At 38.2% G+C, this 21666-nt stretch overlaps 2 protein-coding genes and 1 pseudogene across 3 annotated transcripts; 2 read left to right on the top strand and 1 right to left on the bottom strand.

The window, feature by feature from the left end:
• The first annotated feature begins 8795 nt into the window (after nt 1–8795).
• LOC148770055 (uncharacterized) lies at nt 8796–10552 on the top strand. Its single transcript, XM_088818964.1, has 2 exons — nt 8796–8921; nt 9941–10552. Exons 1-2 carry the CDS (start codon nt 8796–8798, stop codon nt 10550–10552), a joined length of 738 nt encoding a protein of 245 aa, XP_088675090.1.
• Nucleotides 10553–14638: 4086 nt separating this feature from the next.
• On the bottom strand, nt 14639–15459 carry LOC148770054 (auxin-responsive protein SAUR19 pseudogene; annotated as a pseudogene). The gene has a single exon (XR_016031542.1). The product of XR_016031542.1 is annotated as an auxin-responsive protein SAUR19 pseudogene (transcript).
• A 396-nt stretch (nt 15460–15855) lies between these two features.
• Nucleotides 15856–16421, top strand: LOC105960431 (auxin-responsive protein SAUR21). Its single transcript, XM_012984604.2, has one exon. The coding sequence runs from the start codon at nt 15954–15956 to the stop codon at nt 16218–16220; it is 267 nt and encodes an 88-aa protein (XP_012840058.1). The 5' UTR covers nt 15856–15953; the 3' UTR covers nt 16221–16421.
• The last annotated feature ends 5245 nt before the right edge of the window (nt 16422–21666 follow it).

Below are 21666 nucleotides of genomic sequence, written 5' to 3'. Positions count from 1 at the left end.
GCCAATAATAAGGAACTTAAATGCACATAAGTCCAGACAAAAAACAGTCTTGCAAATAAACCCATTCCCATGTCTAAAATACCCTCCATAATATATTTTTTATCAGTTCTATCCATTATACTCTAATTTCATCAATATTACACATTGACCACGTGTTTGAACAAGTATATCACTCTTTAACCCAAAATTTCATTATTTTCTGAAAAAAAAAATCGGAAAATATTTTTTTTTGAAATTTTATTCCAGCCAGATTCCGACGTTGACCGGGCAGTTCTCCGTCATTGACTATTTTTTTTTCCTGAAATTTTTTTCCGACCGGTCAACTGGTCCCGGTGTTGATTTTTTTTTTCTCCCTAAATTACTATGTTAACAACAAAATTATTATCTGAGATAGTAATATTGAATACCAAAATTGTAACATTATTGTCCTAAACACTAATATTACTGTCCGGACAGTAATATTATGAATATTACTTTCCTGAACAACAATATTATTAATATTACCGTCCCAAACAGTAATTTTATTGAATTAGACAGTAATATTACGGTCGGAGACAGTAATCTTACGGTCGAAGACAGCAAAATTGCAGGCCAAGACGATAAAATTAATTAATACAATAAAATTACTGTCTCAGATAGTAATATTACTGTCTCAAGCAGTTAAATTACTGTTGCAGACAGTAATTTAGCAGCCAAGACAATAATATTTATTCAAATAATTATTTTAAGAAAAAACAAGTTTTGAAAAAAAAAAGTCAACGCCGGAGACCAGCATGCAACAACGGTTGACCTGCCTGAAAAAAAATCAGAAAAAATAAGTTCAAAAAAAAAAATCAAAAAAAAGAGTCAACGCAGGAGATCGACGGTCTCTGACGGTTTGGGGTCAAAATTGGTTGATTGGTAAAATTGGACTAAATTGAGGTGTAAATCATGAAATTGGAGTTGAGTTAGGTAGGGGTGGGTTTGGTAGGGCAACCGTACCAAACCGCTCGAATCAATACCATTAACGAAATTTCGATATTATGAAATCCATTACCATTGCCCTACCAAAAACTTCGGTATACCGAACTCGGTATACCAAAAGTTTGGTACGGAAGGGTATAGTAATGGTAGTTACCAATTTATATTATCTAATATTTAAGTCTAATTTGAATATCATTTTTTTTCAAAGTAATTCAAGGTATACATATTTAAAGTTTACCCAACTAGTTTTTAAAATATAAGTGTCCTAAATATAAGGGACCAGAATCAACCCATGAAGAAGAATTCTCGTAGTTGCCACTAACTCCCATGGATGAAATGGACCTCAGGATGATTGATCTAATGACTGCAGTGGAATTGTACAAGCAGAACGAGGCTAAACTCTGGAGCAAAGTTCAAGACCAAGAACACATAATTAACGAACTCACAACTGTCTTACAGTCTCGACCACCAGAGCAAAACCCTGCTGAAGAAGAGGACGATCAATTTGATGACGCTGTGAACGAGTTTAGGAAAGAAATTGAACCCAAATCCGTTGTCGCTGGGCGCACACGATCAAAAAAATCCACCGTCTCACCTACATGCCTACATGCAAATGTCAGAGACTGGCCAGCAACTGCTCAATTTCATAAGCAACCACATTTGGAGATAAAATGGGGTAAGTAACTCTTTGTACTAATCGACTGTGTTATATGAATATTAATCGACTATCACTTATAAGCCATAGTCGATTAATATCTACTTGTTTTTTGTATAGACAACTGTACTGGAGGAGTGCAGATGGCAAAAAATTTGTGCAGATTGAAGACTTGTTCACCATCATAAGGAATGAAATGATCTACAACATTGTATGTAATTTTAAAAATAATTATTCTGATAAACGCAATATGATTTTATTTGCTGTATTATGTTTTCGTGAAAAAAAACCATTAGACTCCTTCTGTGAGATTTTGATGATTGAGCAAGCAAACAGCAAGTTCAAACGTGGAGCGCATCCTGACTTGAGGGGGGAAAGCTTGTTTTCCCATGTCTGTTTCTGGTAAGACAGTTGAAGCGCAAACTAATCAAAAAAATCACATCATATTTGGGCACAAAATACTAATCTATGTATATATTATTTCACAGAATGACATTAGGCACCCAAACAGACCGGGCAGAAGGTTCGAGCTACCCCAGAATTTGGACGATCACAAATACATTATATTCCCGTTGCATTCAGATACAAATCCAAGCAAGGTGGCCAACCACTTCACATTGCTTGTTTTCGACAGGCTACAAGAAACATGGAGTTACTACAACTCGTTGCGTCCGAGAATGAAGAATGATGAGTTGGATTTCAGTTCCGACAAATATTTTATCGACGCATTAGACATGGTTAGCAAAACATCAAAATAAAAAAGCAAAAAAAAATATTGATATTGTACAATTAACTCTAATTTCATGTTGTTTATGACAGAAGGAAGCAATGAAATTGTGAGCTGCAAAGTACAACATAGACGTCAACTTTGACATGCCCATTGTTGACGTGATATCCTCCCCGTAACAAAATAATGGAAGAGACTGTGGCCTCTTTGTCTTGTACCTGATCAAGCAACTTTTCTTACAACATCCACTCGATACACCAAAGGATATGAAGAAAGAAATATCAAAGCTGCGTGGGGAACTAGTGGACACATTCTTGAAGTATGGTAGAGACAAGGACTACACCAAACCAACAAGGAATGCTTGAGAGCTTATTGAAATTTATGTATTGTCAAAAAAAAAATCTAGTATTTGTCCAATAGTCTTGCTTGTATTCAGAAACATGTAGGATTCATTTAATCGACTATCCTTGTTTAACTATTCGACTATGTAATATATTGAAAACCAGTAGCACAAAAAAAATCCAGTGGCACTGAAAACATTTTGTCCCATTTATACCACTAAAACACAATACAAACAAGTTCACAAACCAAAAAATCTGCTAAAAAAGAAATCATAAAACTGTGTAAAACTTTGAACCACATGATGGTTCACTATTCGACTATTAGGTTTCACTAATCGACTACGTAGTTCAATGACAAAATAAAATTGTCCCTTGCTAACACCATTTGTCCCTTGTGAAAAAAATCTAGTAGCAGTGAAAACATAAAAAACATTTTATCCCATTGGATAAAACCACAATAAAAACAAGTTCAAAAGAAACAAGAAGCTTGCTAAAAAAAATCATAAAACTGTGAACCACATATAATGGTTTCATTAATCGACTAGTATTGTTTCACTTATCGACTATGTAGTTCAATAACAGAATAAACCCCACTGTGTTTTGTGGAAAAACATCATCAAATTGTGAAGGTTCAAGAATAATAAATTCATTTCCGGCACATTTTCTTGTTATGATTACCAACTTCTTTGCAACGGCTGTATCTCATTTTTCGAGATGTAGACTCCCCATTCAAAGGGAGCCTCTTCCGTTTAGGCCTGCCACGCGATGGATGATACTCCGGTGGCCCAATGTCACTATCTGCAATGTCATTATCCTGTCTAACAAACGGCACAACTGAACCAGAATAACTTTGGACAAGATTTGATCTATATATGAAACCATTTATCAATATATTCGTAACCACCACCTAATTCTAAGAAAATCACAACAACAGCATGTGCACATGGAAGCCCGTTGATTTGCCAAATCTTACACGAACACACTCTCTCTCGTAGATCCACAATAGTATCCGGCCTCAATAAAACCTCATACACAGTTTCCGACGACTTCTTACGTTCCCATGTCCTCTCTTTATCAACTAGCTGTAGCATTTTTTTGTCAACGGACTCGGTCAGCACAGTTGTCCACCTATTGCCATCCCCCAGTCGATCACTAAGTTGCTCCATCAACAACATTCTTATCCCGTCAATCAAGCTAGTAATAGGCAGGTACCGTTCATCATCAACCTGAGAATTCCACGACTCACACCAATTCGATGTCATTTGACCATACCTCAGACCCTCAAAATGTGCATTTGCCCACTTCTCCTTCGGAATACCATCTAAAAAATTGTACACTTTCTTGCCGCCAGTAGCTCTCAACTTCTCAAGGTAGCGGGCAAATTCTTTCTTCGTAACTGCATAAGCACAATTTGCAAACTGTGTCTGTACCGTGTCACGAAAGTTTGGAGCAACACCCCTGAACCTGTGTTGTAAATTGCGAGTCAAATGTTTGCAATACTAGCCGTGTAAAGCATCTGGAAAAATTTGCTTCACTCATTCAAGAATCCCATGGTTACGATCCGAAACAAAAATCAACGACCGGTCAGTCCCAGCAGCATCTCAAAAGTGGTTCAAAAACCAAGACCAGTTACAATAAGTTTCTTCACTTGAAATTTCAAAAGCAATAGGAAACAGACGTACGAAAAAAAACATAAAACATTAATCGACTATGCATATAACTATTCGATTGTGCATTAACATTGCATGTTTACAGTTACCTTCATCACCATCTCTCCCAACAGCACTCAACAGGATCCCCTTGTGCTTATCCTTCAAAAAAGTCCATCAAGCATAACCACGGGGTGGCATGACTTGAATCCTACCAAGCAAGCTGCAAAGGCAAAAAAACATCGGCGGAAAATTTGCTTGGACTCATCAATATCCAAATTGAATATGCTTCCGGGGTTGGTCCTCTCAGCTTCAGCAAAACATGGCGGCAGGTATGCGCACGAGCTGCTGTGGTCCCCGAATATCCTATTTCGACCGGCATGAGTAGATCTCCATGCAACAAAATAACTAATCTCAACGCCAAATTTTTCCTTCACCTGTTTTTGAACCTCAGGAGGCGTAATACCTGGCATTGCCCTCATATCACCTCGATCAGATCAATTAAGACACACAACGTCATTCTCCTCATACTTACAGTACCAAAAAACATCCCGCATTGATGCTCTTTCTTGTACTTTCGAATGTAACAAAAACCATTCAATTTAGAAAGAGAAGCATGTATCCTCCACGAACAGCGAGCCTCATGTTTAAATCTACACTCATCAGTCACTCTGTATGACTCGTTCTCCATATGCGCAAACTCAAATCCCATCTCAACCGAAAACTTAATCAAGCATTTTCTGAATTCATCAACTCCAACCAAAAAAACTTGTCCTACCTCTTTAATCAAATGAACACACTCAGCACTCAACAATTTCTTACCAACCAAAGTGTCAACGACTCCCTCAACATTCATCTCATTCACAACCACACTCCTATTGTACTGTATCACGGGTAATTGAGCATGGTCAACACATAAAGGATTTGCGCCCACCAGAAAACGATTATTCTCTTTCACAATAACCTCAATACGCTCTAACGACAACAACTTCATCATATCTAACATTGAAACCATGTCATCATCGTCCGACAGAATACACTCGCCGTAATCCACAAGAATATACGTTAACGTAATATTACATTTTTTCAACTGTTTCCATTTAGAATGACAAATTCCACCAGCTCTTCTAAATTCAAAGATTCCGAACATCTTTTAACTGCAATTAAGCATCCAAACCTCAACAAAATTTTGTGTGAGACATACATATGTACATTAAAAAACAAATTAATCGACTGTGAGCATATTAAAATGACTATGTAATTACATAGCAAATAGATCAAGCTCTCTCTGTTTACACATAGCAACTACAAAAATGGACCAGTTTAACATAATTACATAGATGAACAACCACAGGCTCTATTTACATCAACTTTTAGCACAAAAACGACTGGAATTTAGCATCGGATCATCAAACACACTACGGGCGAAAACACATACGTAACAAACAAAAACAACAAAAAATCGAAAAATCGAAACAAACATGGTCATATTAACCCTAAAACACATAACAAAATCGACAAAAAACTATTTTGGAAAATCAGTAGGAAAAAATCAAACCGTATGTTTCAATGTCCGTCGCCGTATATGCAGTTGACTTCCTCGTCTGTTTCAATGTCCCTCACCGTCGCCGCCGCCACGTCTCCACGTCGGTCGCCGTTGCCACAGTTGACACAGTGATCAGCACAAAAAAAAGGGGTTTGATATGAGCAGAAACGTGAAAAAAGGCTTTAATAAAAGTGAGGGTGTTTTTGGAATTAGGAAAATATCAATTGTGTTAAAAATTACCTAGATCGGTTTTTTTAATTATATTTGTGAGGGGTGTTTCCTTAACTCATTTTCCTAGATGAGGGGGTTTTATTTAATTTTCCATATATATATATATATATATATATATATATATATATATATATATATATATATATATATATATATATATATATGTGTGTGTGTGTGTGTGTGTGTGTGTGATCAGTTCGCTCAATTCGTGCGATAGCCGGCCACGTGAGTCAAATATTCATATGTAGGATGGGATGGGGTGCGTTGACCTTATCTCAAATAGAAATATGTAGGTCATTGTTGGAATTAATGTTTTTATGGGTTTATTTGAGATGAATGTTAAAATGTGGACATATTTAGAGTGAAACTTGAATTTGTGGGTCTATGTCAAATTCGCCATAAATCAAATATTTTTTTTTTTTTGATGAAAATATGGGCAATATTATTAGGCAATATTTGCCAAAGGAGCTAGTCGGAAGGCTAGAACATTGTTACAAGCATAGCCGAAATCAATGTTGTTAGAACCGGACCGAACCGGCCGATCGGACCGGTTCGACCGTGACCTGGCAATAAATCGGTCCAGTCTAACATCTAAAATCGGGGTTAAATGACAAAAATCCGGTTCGACCTGGTAACACTCAAGAACCGAGGAGTCAGACAAGGAACAAGATTTTCGGCCAAAATGTCTCGAATCACCGCTGAGTTGGTTATTTGTGGCTAGATATGAGCGAACCTTCACAGACTTAGTAGTGGGTGGTCGGATCTAGTCATGAGTGATCGAAGGATTGTCGGATATAATCATGGGTGATCGAATAGGGGTGGCCGATTGCCGGATTTGAAGAATAAAAAATGGAAAAATATAGAGTATAAGCAATAAAATATACTAAAAAGTGAGGTGGGGTAAATAAAAGTTAAAATAATAAGTGGGAGATTAAAAATATAAGAAAATAATATTTTTAAAACATTAAAATTAATAAAATAATGTCATATTAAAAAAAAATCAAAATCCGGTTGAACCGGTTCGACCCTATAAACCCATGACCCAAATGGTCGTCCGATCTATAGCCGGTTTGGTTCTAAAAACATCGGTACGAAATGCTTAATAAAAGCATGGGCTAGAGTAGGGGTGGGAACGAGCCGAGCTCGAGCTCGAGCTCGAGTCCATGTTGCCGAGCTCGAGCTCATCGAGCCATTTTTTTTTTTGCTCGAGCTCGAGCTCGGGCTCATTTAATTTTTTTATTTTATTTTTTTTATTATTAATTTTTTTATTAAAATTTATTTATAGGAAAATAAAAAAATTATAAAATAAATAATGAACTCTAGTTGTATATTTTTTTTAATTTTTCTATTATTATTATAATATTTTATATTATTATGAATTGTGTAAGTAATATAGATTTTTGTTTCTATTTAAATACTAGAAATAACTAAATTTGGGCTCGCAAGCTGTCGAACAACTAAATTTGGGCTCGAGCTCGAGCTCATCCGAAGCTCGAGTTCGTAAGCTCGAGCTCGAGCTCGAAAAACCCGAGCTCGAGTTCGCGAGCCGGCTCGGCTCGTTAACCACCCCTAGGCTAGAGAATTACCCAAACGTTTAACAAAATCAAAACGACAAAAGCTAATCCCGAGATATAACTCACTCCAGCTCCGCACCTCATAAATTAAATAGAGTTTATTTGAACTCTTCTATTTTTATACTTTTGTAAAAAAAATTTATATTACGAAGGGCGAAATTGTACAATCAATTCCAACAGCTAATAGCCAATGTGCCACATGAGACTTTACTAAAGGAATGGCTAACGGTTGTAGATAATAGCGGGTCAATGCGATAATGGCTAAGTACAAGGGTGAAAATTGTATTTTACACTTTTATGAATTAAGCTTGTAAGCTTGTGTCATAAGCAATCTAGAAGATCTTGAATGAGCATTATTCAATCAACCAAAATTCGACCTTTATAATTCAATGGAAATTAAAATGAATCGAGCATGAGCTCGGCCCAAGCTTCATCCTACAGATCAAACTAAAAATATCCATGTTTCAAGCTTCATTCGTTCTCTAATCGAACATCAAATAGTTTAATTTGATCAACAACGTAGTTGCGCATGTAAATAATTAAGAGCATCTTCAAGAGGTTGAATACAAAAGAACCACATTAAAGCTGGAAGAAAAGTTGGAGGGAAATCTCAAATTTCTACAAGCTACTAAAGAAATGTCGGGTTAATTGCAAATACCACCCTTGTGTAATCTCTAATTTCCAAATAACCCCTGTCAACAAAAAAATCACTTATACCCCTGTGGTAACAAAGTCAATGATACCTTAAGACCCCTGGAGGCAAATTGTGTGTCTCGCTCGCCGGTTGTGCGGTTCACGCTATTTTTTTGGAAGAAAATGGCATAAATACCCCTTCATAAAGTAACAAAAAAACAGATTGATCTAATTATAAATAACCTAAATTTATAGGACCAAATTGTAATTTCCAAAGTTCACACCTTCTTCCCCAAAGTTCACCGCCGCCGTCTGGCCCCACCGACACCCACCCACTCCTTCAAATTTCTCTCCTTCGGCACCACCACCGTCTTGCATCACCGCCGCTCACCCCTCCTTCAAATTCCTCTCCCTCGACACCGCCTAGTTCCTGCGCCACACTTACCCCAACCCCCTGCAACTTTGTTGCGTCTGCCATGGATGTCACCTCCATGGAAGCACACTCCCCCTTCCATCATCGGCCAATCATCATAGGCTACTCCGAGCGGCGACCCTACCTCACTGGAGATTGGAGAAGAAGGTTGCGGTGGTGCAAGAAGGAGGCGTGATTTTTTTTTTTTCTTTTGATTAATTTTGTTCATATCATTATTTTAATGGGTAAATTACAAATACCCCCTGAGGTATGGTTAAATTACAAAAACCCCCCTCTTGTTTGGATAATTACATCTACCCCCCTCAACTATGATTTTTTCTTCCCTTTATGGTGCCAAATTCAACATAGTCATCTAGATTCCGTGAAATGTGCTCTAGTTTGTACTCTTTGTGTCAAAAATACAGTTTTCGATGCACCACAAACTGATATATACAAGCTAAAAATCACATATTATGGTCATCTTGCTTCATAATGTAGAGTTTGAATGGGATAAAAGGGGTACAAAAGTGATAATATTCCATATAATCTCGAAGATTCCACTAAATTTGATGAGTTGAGGGGGGTATTTGTAACTATCCAAACAAGAGGGGTGTTTTTGTAATTTGGTCATACCTCAGGGGGTGTTTGTAATTTACCCTTATTTTAATATAAAATGAAAAATACAACATTACAAACACATATAAAAACTTTTAATATTACAATATATTTTAATTCTTTATATAACTTTTACTTTTTGTAGTTACAAAATAATTTTATATTAGCGTATCTTTATATATATTACGTATCTTTATTATATATATTACGTATATCTATTATTATTCTTATTTATTAGGTTACCTTGTGTATTAGGTTTCCTTGTATATTAGGTTACCTTGTGTAGTAGGTTAGGGTTTCCTACATGTAACTATATATATGATTAATATACGTAAGAGATATCATTCTCTCTTTTCTCCAAATATATTTCTCCTATATGGTATCAGACACTAGGTTAACCTAGCCGTCACCACCCCTTCTTCTCTTTTTCTGCATAGCCGTCGCCCTACCCCTTTCTTCTCCATGGCCGGCGAATCTTCATCTTCTTCTCCCTCCACCGCCCCTCTCAATCCTTTTCACCTTGCTCATGCCATCTCTAATATCAAATCCCTTATCCCCGTTACTCTAGATCTAAAAAATCCTAATTATCAAAAGTGGAGCCACTTTTTCACGATTACCGTCGGTCGTTTCTGCCTCTCCGATCTTCTCCATGGAAAACCCCGACCGGATTCGATTCCCGCCGACGAATGGCAGCGCGCCGACTATCTCCTCCAATCTTGGATCTACGGCACCATCTCCGACGATCTATCCAGCATGGTTCTCTCAAAAACCTCTACCGCCAGTGATCTATGGAACGCCATCTCCTCTCTCTTCACCGATAACAAAGACTATCGAGCCATTCAACTTCAAGAAAAATTCAAGTCTCTCAAGAAAGGCGCTCTCTCCATTCACGATTATTGCCAAATAATCAAGACCACGGCGGACAGCTTGGCCGATGTCGGAAATCCAATCTCCGACAAACAACTTGTTCAACAAACCCTACACGGCCTTCCGAAAAATTACGGGACCGTGGCCAATCTCATCTCCTTTCAAAATCCCCTTCCCACCTTTCTACAGACTCGTTCGCTCCTTCAGATGGAAGAAACAAGAATTTCTGAACCGGAGCAGGCAGCTGCTGTTTTCTACGCCTCCAATGCGAACTGTCCATCCAACAGTTGCAACAGTTCCTGCAACAGTTCCCGCGGAGGTAGTTCTTCGCGCTATTAGCGCGGGGGTGGCCGATCCAACCGTCGCGGAGGTCGCAGCACTAGCCGTCACACCATGCAGCACTACGGCTATCATAGTGCTCATGGCGCATCTCAACTTTGGCGCGCACCTTACCGACAACAGTCAATTCTGGGATCTGCTCAAAATACATCGGGCCACCCAGCGGCTCAAGCCTACTTTACTGGACCACCTGAACCCTACACCGGTCACTCGGCTCCCACTCAGGTTCATCCGCAGCAGCAACCGTGCCACATTTCTAGCAGTTCCATCAACAGTTGCAACAGTTCCTGCAACAGTGCCAACGTGGTGGATCTCACACACCGTTTGAATACGGTGACACTTCAGCAGCCTACCGAGTCACAGTGGTTCATGGACAGCGGGGCGACCTCTCATATGGCACCACACTCAGGTAATTTCAATTTTGTTTTTAATCCTGGCAGTAAATTCCCCAAACATGTCGTCGTCGGTAATGGTTCCACCCTCCCCATAACCCACATAGGCCACACAATTCTTCCCACCACTCGTTTCCGCCTCACAAATGTCTATGTCACACCCAATATCGTCAAACACCTTATATATGTTCGAAAGTTCACCCGCGATAACTCATGTTCGGTTGAATTTGATCCGTTTGGTTTTTCTGTGAAGGATCTTCGGAGTCGAGTCGAGATTTTCAGGTGCAATAGCTCCGGTGACCTATATCCATTTGGCGTCCCTCCCCCCACCTCACCTCCCGCTGCTTTCCTCACTGTCGCAACACCTTCGTCTCGCACTCTTTGGCACCGGCGTCTAGGCCATCCCGGCAAACACGTCATGTCTCGTTTATTTTCTAGCACTTTTCTTTCCCATAATAAAGACCCTAGGGAGTCTCTTTGTAATGCTTGTCAATTAGGCAAGCATTTTCGTCTACCATTTTTTTCTCAAAAATCTACTACTGTTGCTCCATTTCAAATTATTCATGCTGATTTATGGACTTCTCCTGTTTCTAGTCTTACGGGTTTCAAATATTATCTTGTGCTGGTTGATGATTTTACCCATTATTTATGGACTTTTCCCCTTCGAAATAAATCTGAGGTTTTTACAACCTTTGTCAATTTTCATACACTTCTCAAAACTCAATTCCAACATCCCCTGAAAGCCTTACAAAGTGATAATGGTCGTGAATTAAAAAATGCGGATTTTCAAAACTACTTCACTAAACATGGCATCCTAAATCGTTTTTCGTGTCCCCACACCTCCCCTCAAAACGGACACGCAGAACGAATGATCCGCACTATAACCAACATGATTCGATCCCTCATCTTTCAAGCCCATCTTTCTCGTACTTTTTGGGTCGAAGCCCTTCATATGGCCACACACCTACTCAATATCCTACCTACCAAAACCACACAAAACCGGACCCCTCACGAAGCTCTTTACCTCATCAAACCTACATACTCTCATCTTCGAGTATTCGGCTGTCTCTGTTATCCCAACCTCACCGCCACCACACCACATAAATTCGCCCCCCGTTCTACTCCTTGTGTCTATCTCGGTCATCCTTCCTCTCACAAAGGCTATCGTTGCCTTGATAGATCCACTGGCCGAATCATAATTTCTCGTCATGTTATCTTCGACGAAACTAACTTTCCTTTTGCTGAGTCCACTCCCCTCAAAAACACACTTCCTCCTTCTGCCTTGGACGAAAACACACCCTCCCTGTTCCTCCTCCCCCAGACTTCGTCTAACTGTTGCAACAGTTCCTCCAACTGTTCCAATAGTGAACCACCCTGTTCCAACAGTCCGTCCAACAGTCCTATAACACAGCCAACACCTATTTCCCCTGCAGCAGCACCTGTCGACCACAACCACCTCACAACCCCTTCTCATACTTCCACATCTCCTTCTCCTACTCCCCCACCTCCCCCACCTCCCTTTGCTCACCCTATGGTGACTCGTAGTAAAGTGGGCATCCACAAACCCAAAGTCCCTTTCTCTCTCGTTGCATCCTCTACCTCTCCCATTCCCACCAACTATCGCCAAGCTCTTCTTGACCAAAACTGGCGAAACGCCATGATTGAGGAATATACTGCTTTAATTAAAAACAATACTTGGAATGTTGTGCCCCGCCCCCCGTCCACTAATGTTATTTCTGGTAAGTGGATATATAAACAGAAACTCAAGTCTGATGGCTCCCTCAAGCGATACAAAGCACGGTGGGTTGTTCGTGGGTTTCACCAGCAGGCTGGCATCGACTTTGACGAGACTTTCAGCCCAGTTGTCAAACCAGCCACTGTTCGAACAAATCTCAGTATTGCTCTCTCGCGATCATGGCCAATCCACCAGCTTGACGTGAAAAATGCCTTCCTACATGGCAATCTCTCTGAAACTGTCTACTGCGAGCAACCTCCCGGATTCGTCGATCCATCTCGCCCCACTCACGTGTGTCGTCTCAACAAAGCACTCTACGGTCTCAAGCAGGCACCACGTGCTTGGTACAAGCGTTTTGCATCTCACATTACTACCATGGGGTTCAGAGAATGCAAGTCCGACACTTCACTCTTTGTGTACTGTCGCAACAGTTCACGCGACTGTCGCAGCAGTTCACGCGACTGTCGCAACAGTTCATGCGCCTACCTTCTGTTGTATGTCGATGACATTGTACTTACGGCCTCCACACCTGAATTGCTCCGCTCCATCATCGCTGCACTTAATCAAGAGTTCGCAATGAAGGATCTTGGCGATCTTCACTACTTTCTCGGCATCTCAGTCACTCGCTCGTCGAATGGGCTATTTCTCTCTCAACGCAAGTACGTCGACAAGATCCTAGAGCGTGCACACATGGCTTCCTGCAACCCTTGTCTTACGCCGGCTGACACAAAGAGCAAGTTGTCCTCGACCACTGGACCCCCCGTTGCTGACCCTACTCTTTATCGCAGCCTTGCCGGTGCACTGCAATACCTCACGTTTACTCGTCCTGACATCTGCTATGCTGTGCAACAAATATGTCTATTCATGCATGATCCGAGGGAACCTCATATGGCTGCTCTTAAGCGTATCCTTCGCTACATTCGTGGGACTCTCGATCACGGCCTTCAGCTCTCCCCCAATCCGGACCTCTCCCTTATCGCTTACTCCGACGCCGATTGGGGTGGCTGCCCTGACACTCGTCGTTCGACATCGGGCTATTGTGTTTTCCTCGGCAACAACCTCATTTCTTGGTCCTCCAAACGACAGGTCACTACCTCTCGATCGAGTGCGGAGGCCGAATACTGAGCTGTCGCAAATGCCGTCGCCGAAACGACTTGGTTACGAAACCTACTTTCTGAGTTGCTCTGCCCACTTTCGAAAGCCACTATTGTCTACTGTGACAATGTCAGTGCCGTCTACCTATCGAGCAATCCTATTCAACACTCTCGTACGAAACATGTGGAGATCGATATCCATTTTGTCCGAGACAAAGTTGCTTTGGGGCACGTTCGAGTCCTTCATGTCCCATCCGCCTACCAGTTTGCCGATATCTTCACGAAAGGACTCCCTACTCAACTGTTCCAACAGTTTGTCTCCAGTCTCCACGTCCTCTCCTTTCCCGTTTCGACTGCGGGGGTGTATTAGCGTATCTTTATATATATTACGTATCTTTATTATATATATTACGTATATCTATTATTATTCTTATTTATTAGGTTACCTTGTGTATTAGGTTTCCTTGTATATTAGGTTACCTTGTGTAGTAGGTTAGGGTTTCCTACATGTAACTATATATATGATTAATATACGTAAGAGATATCATTCTCTCTTTTCTCCAAATATATTTCTCCTATATTTTATTTTATATAAAATTAGATAATTATAATATAAAATTTGGTGTAATTAGAGTCAATTATTATGTACTAATTGATGAAAAAAACCCTAGGACATTTCAGTCTTTTTACATTTAGTCAAAGCCTAAAATTAAAAAAGGTGCAGTGTGCTTCGAAAATGTTAACACAGAGGGGCATAAGAGAGTTTTTTTTACAGGCGGTATTTCGCAATTATAGATTACACAGGGGTGGTATTTGCAATTAACTCGGCTATAAATTATTATCTGAGACTATTTGCCCGGATAAAAATACAAGCATCGGCACTAGTTACAAACTCTTCAGCCGATTCATTTGTTGGGGGTTCATGAAATTCCAATGATCGAGTTCCCTTATTTACATGTACAAAATGATCTACGTTTTGAACATACTTTTCTGCGTGTGACCAACATCAAACAAAAAGTTAGAGGGTATAATTTTTTTGAAAAAAGAAATTCAAAAAAGAGCTTATGATAAAACTTGTAAGTACCATTAATTTGTCCTGGAATACATTTTGTATCCGACAAAGTATCTTTTGTGTATACAAATAGGAAAATATGTAAAGAAACTAGCTAACAAAAAATCTATTGCTCTAGAACCTAGTCTATATATTACGGTTTACTCAAGTGGGACGTGAGATCAATGAATGACTCCTCACTGCAAGGAATAGTGAGGCCACCCATCGGATGATGAAATCCGAATTCTTCTTCAGTTTGGAATAGCAATTCTTGAAACAAAGGATCATTCAAATACGTTAATGGAATGACAAATCGCTTCTTTTCACTCTCCCCAACATAAACAGTCAAATGCCCCTTTGGAACTTCAGTTGATCTCTTTTCAGCCGATAAAGACCGTCTAAGAATTTTGTGAATAGCCATTGATTTTTGTTGGAAGTGATGAAAATCTTGGTGAGGCTGAAGATGAAAGCAAATAAATATATGGGAGTTTAGTGAAGCAGATGAAAATCTTGAAAATCGAGTTTTGAAGGCTGGTTGTGAGTTTAGAAATGTGTCGTGTAAACATATATATAGATGAACTTGAAATGCCATATTCCTCATAGCTGGATAGAGTGGTTACGAAGTGGACAAATGGTTATGATTTATGACAAACAAAATCACATGAAGAATCACATGCTTTTGTCTCTAAAATCTTCAAAACATTTCAGCAAGAAAATTTCATAAGACCCACCGAATTAAATGCAGTATAAGTTAATTAGATGATGTAATTTGTAAGGCTTACATGTATTAGTTACAACAGAAAACTTATAGGGTGGTTTAATTAGGGCCATGTTGCCATAGTTGGTGGGATACAATATTTATGATCTCATAGGTTCATCTTATTGGCCTAATAACAAGAATTTGTTATTAGGCCAATAACATGCATTATGAATTTGTTTTTTTAAAGACAAATCCATGTGATTTCATATGCTTATGTTTTTTTTTTTTTTACTTTCATACAGGATACATCATTTGTTTATAGCCTATATATACAAACATCATTTCTTGATTACAACCATCATCAGCAACTCCTCCTTATTCACCTCTCACTTATTTCAAATACTTCTCCAAGATTCACATCATACAAAAATGGCCATCCGCCAAATACTGAAACGATCTTTATCCAACGAAAGAAGATCAAATGATGTTCCAAAGGGGCATTTAGCTGTTTACATCGGAGAAAATGAAAAGAAGAGATTTGTTATTCCATTGTCATATTTAAACCATCCTTCGTTTCAAGATTTGCTTTGCCAAGCCGAAGAAGAATTTGGATACCATCATCCAATGGGCGGCCTTACTATTCCTTGCAGGGAAGATTTATTCGTTGATGTAACATCTCGCTTGAGGCGAACATGATATATATACAGTTATACATAAACTAGGTCTTAGGGCAATAGAATGTTTGTTAGCTAGTTTGTGGACGATTTTGTTCATTTTTTTATTTTTGTACTCAAAGAAGATACTTTGTCAGCAGGTAGAAGATGTACTCATGGACAGATAGATTAACGGTATTACTTATGAAAGATCTTTTGTTTACTCCAAGCCATTTTGACATGTGCATTTTATGTCGGGTAGATTCAACTTTCCCTCTTGTACTTTGACTTGGCATCACTTTACCTCTTTCTACTCTCGATTATATTGATTTCACCCTTGCACTTGAAAACTTGTCTCAATGTGGTCCTTGATGTTAGTTGTCAGATATTTGACCTTAACACTGTTCGGTTTAAGCTCTGAAGTTGAGTATTGAAAGTTGGTTGTGAGTTTAGAAATGTGTTGTGTGAACATGTATATATAGATGAACATGTAAATGCGATAATCCTCGCGAAGATGGGCATATGGTTTATGACAAACTCGGAGAAACAGAAACACATGAAGAATCACATGATTTTGTCTCTAAAATATTCAGAAGATATATTTTTGAGCAACATGTAATGAATGATTTGTCATTTGTGGGGTTAGGGACATTATTCATAACACATTATTCATAACACCACCAGCAAGAAAATACTCAGCTGAATTAAATGTTGCATTAGTTAAATTGCAGAACATAACTCATTGCATTCAGGATAAAGAAATAAATAGCGATGATGAGATGTGCGGGGCCGCTGCCTTCACTTATTGAATTTCTTGTGAATAATAACTAAAAGAGATAATTTGACAAAACTCCTCACTACACAAGTATCATTACAATGAGCCCAATTTTATTTTACATTTTTAAGATAAATCCAAAACAACTTTTATTAATTAATAACACTTAATTATCACCATTGTACCCCTAACTAAGAAATAATATATATTTAATTTATAATTAAAAGATATATAATATATTTTCCATATATTATATACGTCTCTCTCTCGCGCCCACACACACACACGCACAACACACACACACAACTGCCATTATTTTCACGCACAAGTTTCTCCATTGTTGTGGGGTCGAAAAAAACAGAGATTCAAATACACAATTAATAAAATAGAGAGAGATTCAAATACACAATTCAAATGCACAAGTTTCTCCATTGTTGTGGCGTCAAAAAACAGAGATTAAAACCGGAGGGGCAGGAGCATGCGGGACTATTTAGGGAAACGCCATTAGTACATAAACCAATCTTCTCACAAACGAATGAAATTCGACATGTATTGATAGGCCAAACAAACTCGTGTTTTTGTGCAACTCCTGAGAAGCTACTGATAATGAGTCCCCATTTATCAAGAAGTCAAAATTTTCATTACAAAGTGGTTTTCATTAATTACAGGGTGGATTTTCGTAATGGAATTCATTAATTATACAGTGGTTTTCGTTAATTACAGAGTGATTTTCATTAATTATTAAGTGGTTTTTGTTAATTGATAAGTTTTTAGTGAATTTTTTAATGAAATTGTTAATTACATAGTAATTTTCATTAATTACAGAGTGGTTTTCATTAATTATAGAGTGGATTACGTTAATATTAATGTGGATTATGCTTATTTGATAATAATTTTTACTTTCATTTCATAGTTGTTTTCGATAAATTTAGTGGTTTTCGATATACATGTTGTGGATTTCGATTTTTTTTTAAATATAAACCATTTAAAAAAATGAAATTAAAAAAAAAACCAAATTTTGTTTTAAATTTATATAAAAAAAAAGGGTAAATAGCATTAAACCACCTAAACTTTTTAAGTTTTTGCGGATCACCAGCTGAACAATTTTTTTTGCACGAGTTCACCTGTACTCAATTAATTGTACCACTTTGCCATTTTTTGCCGGTTTTCAGGTCAAAATGACCGGTTCTGAACCCACGTGGGTTGCACATGCGAAATCCAAGGGTATTGTTGTCTTTTCCTTGTAAAAAACCCTAATTACTTCAATTTTCCCTCAATTTCCCTGTTATCTCCATTATTTTCCCTGCAATTTTCTCTTTTTATCTCATTTATTTCTTTAATTTGTCTCTCATTCTCCCATTCCCTTCATTTCTCTATTCCGCAAAGAACATTGTATTTCCTCTCTTCTTATTCTTTTCTTTGACGGTGCTATAGTTACCTATCGCCGCCCTCTGTCGATGCCGCCTCACTCCACAGGAGGAACCAACAAAGGATTAGCCTACGGCGGTGGCTGCTGCAACAACCATCAGCCCAACCACCCCCGGTGTAAGTTCCCAATCGCCGCCCCCCGACGACGCTAGCCTCACTCCATAGGAGAAACCAAAAAAGGATTAACATGCGGCTGCTGCAACAACCACCACCAGCCCAACCACTGTCGCACCGGAGAAAGCAAACACGAAGGTAATAAGCCTATCGTTGCTCTAATCACAATCCCCACTCTGCTTCACCCAATTCCGCCCCTTCACCACTTGAATTTGGCAGCAAATCCATCCCTTCATGACTTGAATTTAACGGCAAGTCCATCCCCTGCATATGACGCCGTTTCAATTTCTGTTTTTGAGTGGATAGGTATATGGGTGGGTTTTGGTAGGGGATGGGTCTGAAAGTGCTTTTTTTTTTTTGGTTTTATTATTTTATGAAAAATTATCCAACAGTAGTTTATTTTCTCATTTATTCTGATAACCAAATAGAACTAAAGAAATTGGAACTACTTTGATTTCATTTTCTTCTGAACCAAACAACCATGTGATTTTTGTGATTTTGGAAATACTGTGATTTCATTTTCCCTAAAAATTGATAAAGGGTGGATGAAATGAAATGTGTGAGAATATGTGAATGTCAATGGGAATTAGAGCTGAGTATTTTAGGAATGGAAAAGACATGAATATCCTTGTATTTGTCATGTGAAACGCACGTGGGGCGAATACCGGTCATTTTGACCTGCAAACTGGTAAAAATGGGCAAAGTGACATAATTAATTGAGTACAGATGAACTACTGCAAAAAATTTTTTTTTTCAGGTGGTGATGTGCAAAAACTGAAAAAGTTCAGGTGGTTTAATGCTATTTACCCTAAAAAAAAACTATTTAAAAAATTAAAAAAAAATAGTAAAACTTAAACCAAGCGTGATAGGGAGATAATTGGGGGGTTTTGGGGGGGGGGGGGGGGGGGGGGGGGAATAGGGAGATTTGCATATCTACCAAAAAAAATATTGGATTTTAAAAAATAATATAAAATAGTATTTTTTAGTAATATTAAATAGGGGCATTTTGGATAATTCCAAACAATTGTGTTTATAACAAATATCAATTAAAAAAATGAATTTCTGTGAAAATTGAATGAGGGGTGTTTGTCATATAACCCCTAAATAAAAATGGTTTTGATTACCATAGCCCCTCACTGATTTACATAATGTACCATGAGCCCAAGCATTTTTAAGTTTTTGAGTAAAACTCATTTGTTGTAAGTTGCATTTGATATAAACCCAAATAATTACTTTATGCCATTTTTATCCTTTTTACCCATTCAAACCCTAATTAGGGTTTGTTTTAGCTTATTTTATTTTGATTATTATTATTTTTATCTATTGATTTTATTAAAAAAATTAGGGTAAATTACAAATACCCCCCTGAGGTATGGTTAAATTACAAAAACCCCCCTCTTGTTTGGATAATTACATCTACCCCCTCAACTATGATTTTTTCTTACCTTTATGGTGCCAAATTCAACATAGTCATCTAGATTCCGTGAAATAAGCTCTAGTTTGTACTCTTTGTGTCAAAAATACAGTTTTCGATGCACCACAAACTGATATATACAAGCTAAAAATCACATATTATGGTCATCTTGCTTCATAATGTAGAGTTTGAATGGGATAAAACGGGTACAAAAGTGATAATATTCCATATAATCTCGAAGATTCCACTAAATTTGATGAGTTGAGGGGGGTATTTGTAATTATCCAAACAAGAGGGGTGTTTTTGTAATTTGGTCATACCTCAGGGGGGTGTTTGTAATTTACCCAAAAAATTAATTTAATTTTTTTATTTTATTTTATTTTTTTCCAGTGGTGGGTCGTCAGAGATTCGATTAGCTGACTCAATATTAGTCGTTTAACTTAAACATTAGTTGACATCATTTTTTTTTCTGGTGACTTGTCGTCGGAGCTCCGATTATTTGACTCAACATTAGTTAACTTCAACATTAGTTGACATACTAATTTTTTTACTTTATCTTTTTTTGTTAATTTCTTTTTTTTCCGGTGGCGGGTCGTCAGAGCTCAGATTAGTTGATTTGCATTAGCTGACCCCGTATTAGCTGACTTCAACATTAACTGACGTCGTTGGAACTCTGATTAGCTGACTATGCATTAGTTGTGTTCGCACTATCTGACTTTGCATTAGCTGATATCCAACCATTTTTTTTTTCTTTTAACTCTGTTTGTCGGCGGCGGGTACATAGGGTTTTGATTAGCTGACTAAGCATTAGCTGACACCCGATTGTTTTAGTGTTGAAGTCAGCTAATCGTAGCTAATCGAAGTTCCGACGACCCAGACCACCGCTGCAAAAAAAATTGATTAATAGAAAAAAATCGGGTCGGGTCAGACCAGACCGAACCGGGTCGGAGTGGCCCGGTGGGCGGGTGGAATGGGATGGGGATGGATTGGGCTTATCTCAAATAGAAATATGTAGAACTATTTCGAGAATTCATATTTTTTAGGTTTATTTGAAATGAAAGTTAAAGGATGGATTGATTTGTAGTAAAACTTTGACCTGATCAAATTCATCGTTTAAATAATTGCTCAATCAATTCATTCGCATCGCAAAATTAATTATAGAAACTTTCACTTTCATCTAGATCGAAATGTGAACGCAAGGGTTAAATTCATTTTCATGTCCGACTTTTCCAAATCCACTCAATGTAAATATGGTCGATTAGCCAGACCCCCTCATTATTTTTTGGGTAAATAGCATTAAACCACCTAAACATTTTAAGTTTTTGCGGATCACCTCCTGAACAATTTTTTTTTTTGCACGAGTTCACCTATACTCAATTAATTGTGCCACTTTGCCCTCTTTTGCCCATTTCTAGGTCAAAATGACCGGTTATGAACCCATGTGCGCTGCACATGCGAAATCCAAGGTTATTTTTGTCTTTTCCATTTAAAAATCCATAATTCCTTTAATTTTCTCTCAATTTCTCTCTTATCTCCATTATTTTCCCTCTTCAATTAGCTAGAAATGGTGTTATTTTCTTTATGTGAAGATGGGCGATTGTTAAGGATGAAGCAGTCGCTAGAAAAATGGTGAAGTCCATCGAAGTCAGCACAATCGGAGTGTCGAAAGAAGCGCAAAACAGAGCAGCCACCATTCTTGAAATCATTTCCCTTAGCTGCTGCAAAAGTGATGACAACAAACTCGAGAATTTCTTCGAA

This window comes from Erythranthe guttata, chromosome 6 (assembly GCF_056151865.1).
Source record: "Erythranthe guttata isolate IM_541 chromosome 6, IM_541, whole genome shotgun sequence".
Taxonomy (NCBI): Eukaryota; Viridiplantae; Streptophyta; class Magnoliopsida; order Lamiales; family Phrymaceae; genus Erythranthe; species Erythranthe guttata.
Note: the sequence above shows the minus strand (reverse complement) of the source record. Positions and strands in the feature narration are given on the sequence as shown.

Coding starts and splice junctions, on each gene's coding strand:
- LOC148770055 (XM_088818964.1), top strand. CDS start 8,796: ATGGATGTCACCTCCATGGAAGCACACTCCCCCTTCCATCATCGGCCA. Junction 8,922..9,940: donor TGCGGTGGTGCAAGAAGGAG/GCGTGATTTTTT, acceptor AATTATCAAAAG/TGGAGCCACTTTTTCACGAT.
- LOC105960431 (XM_012984604.2), top strand. CDS start 15,954: ATGGCCATCCGCCAAATACTGAAACGATCTTTATCCAACGAAAGAAGA.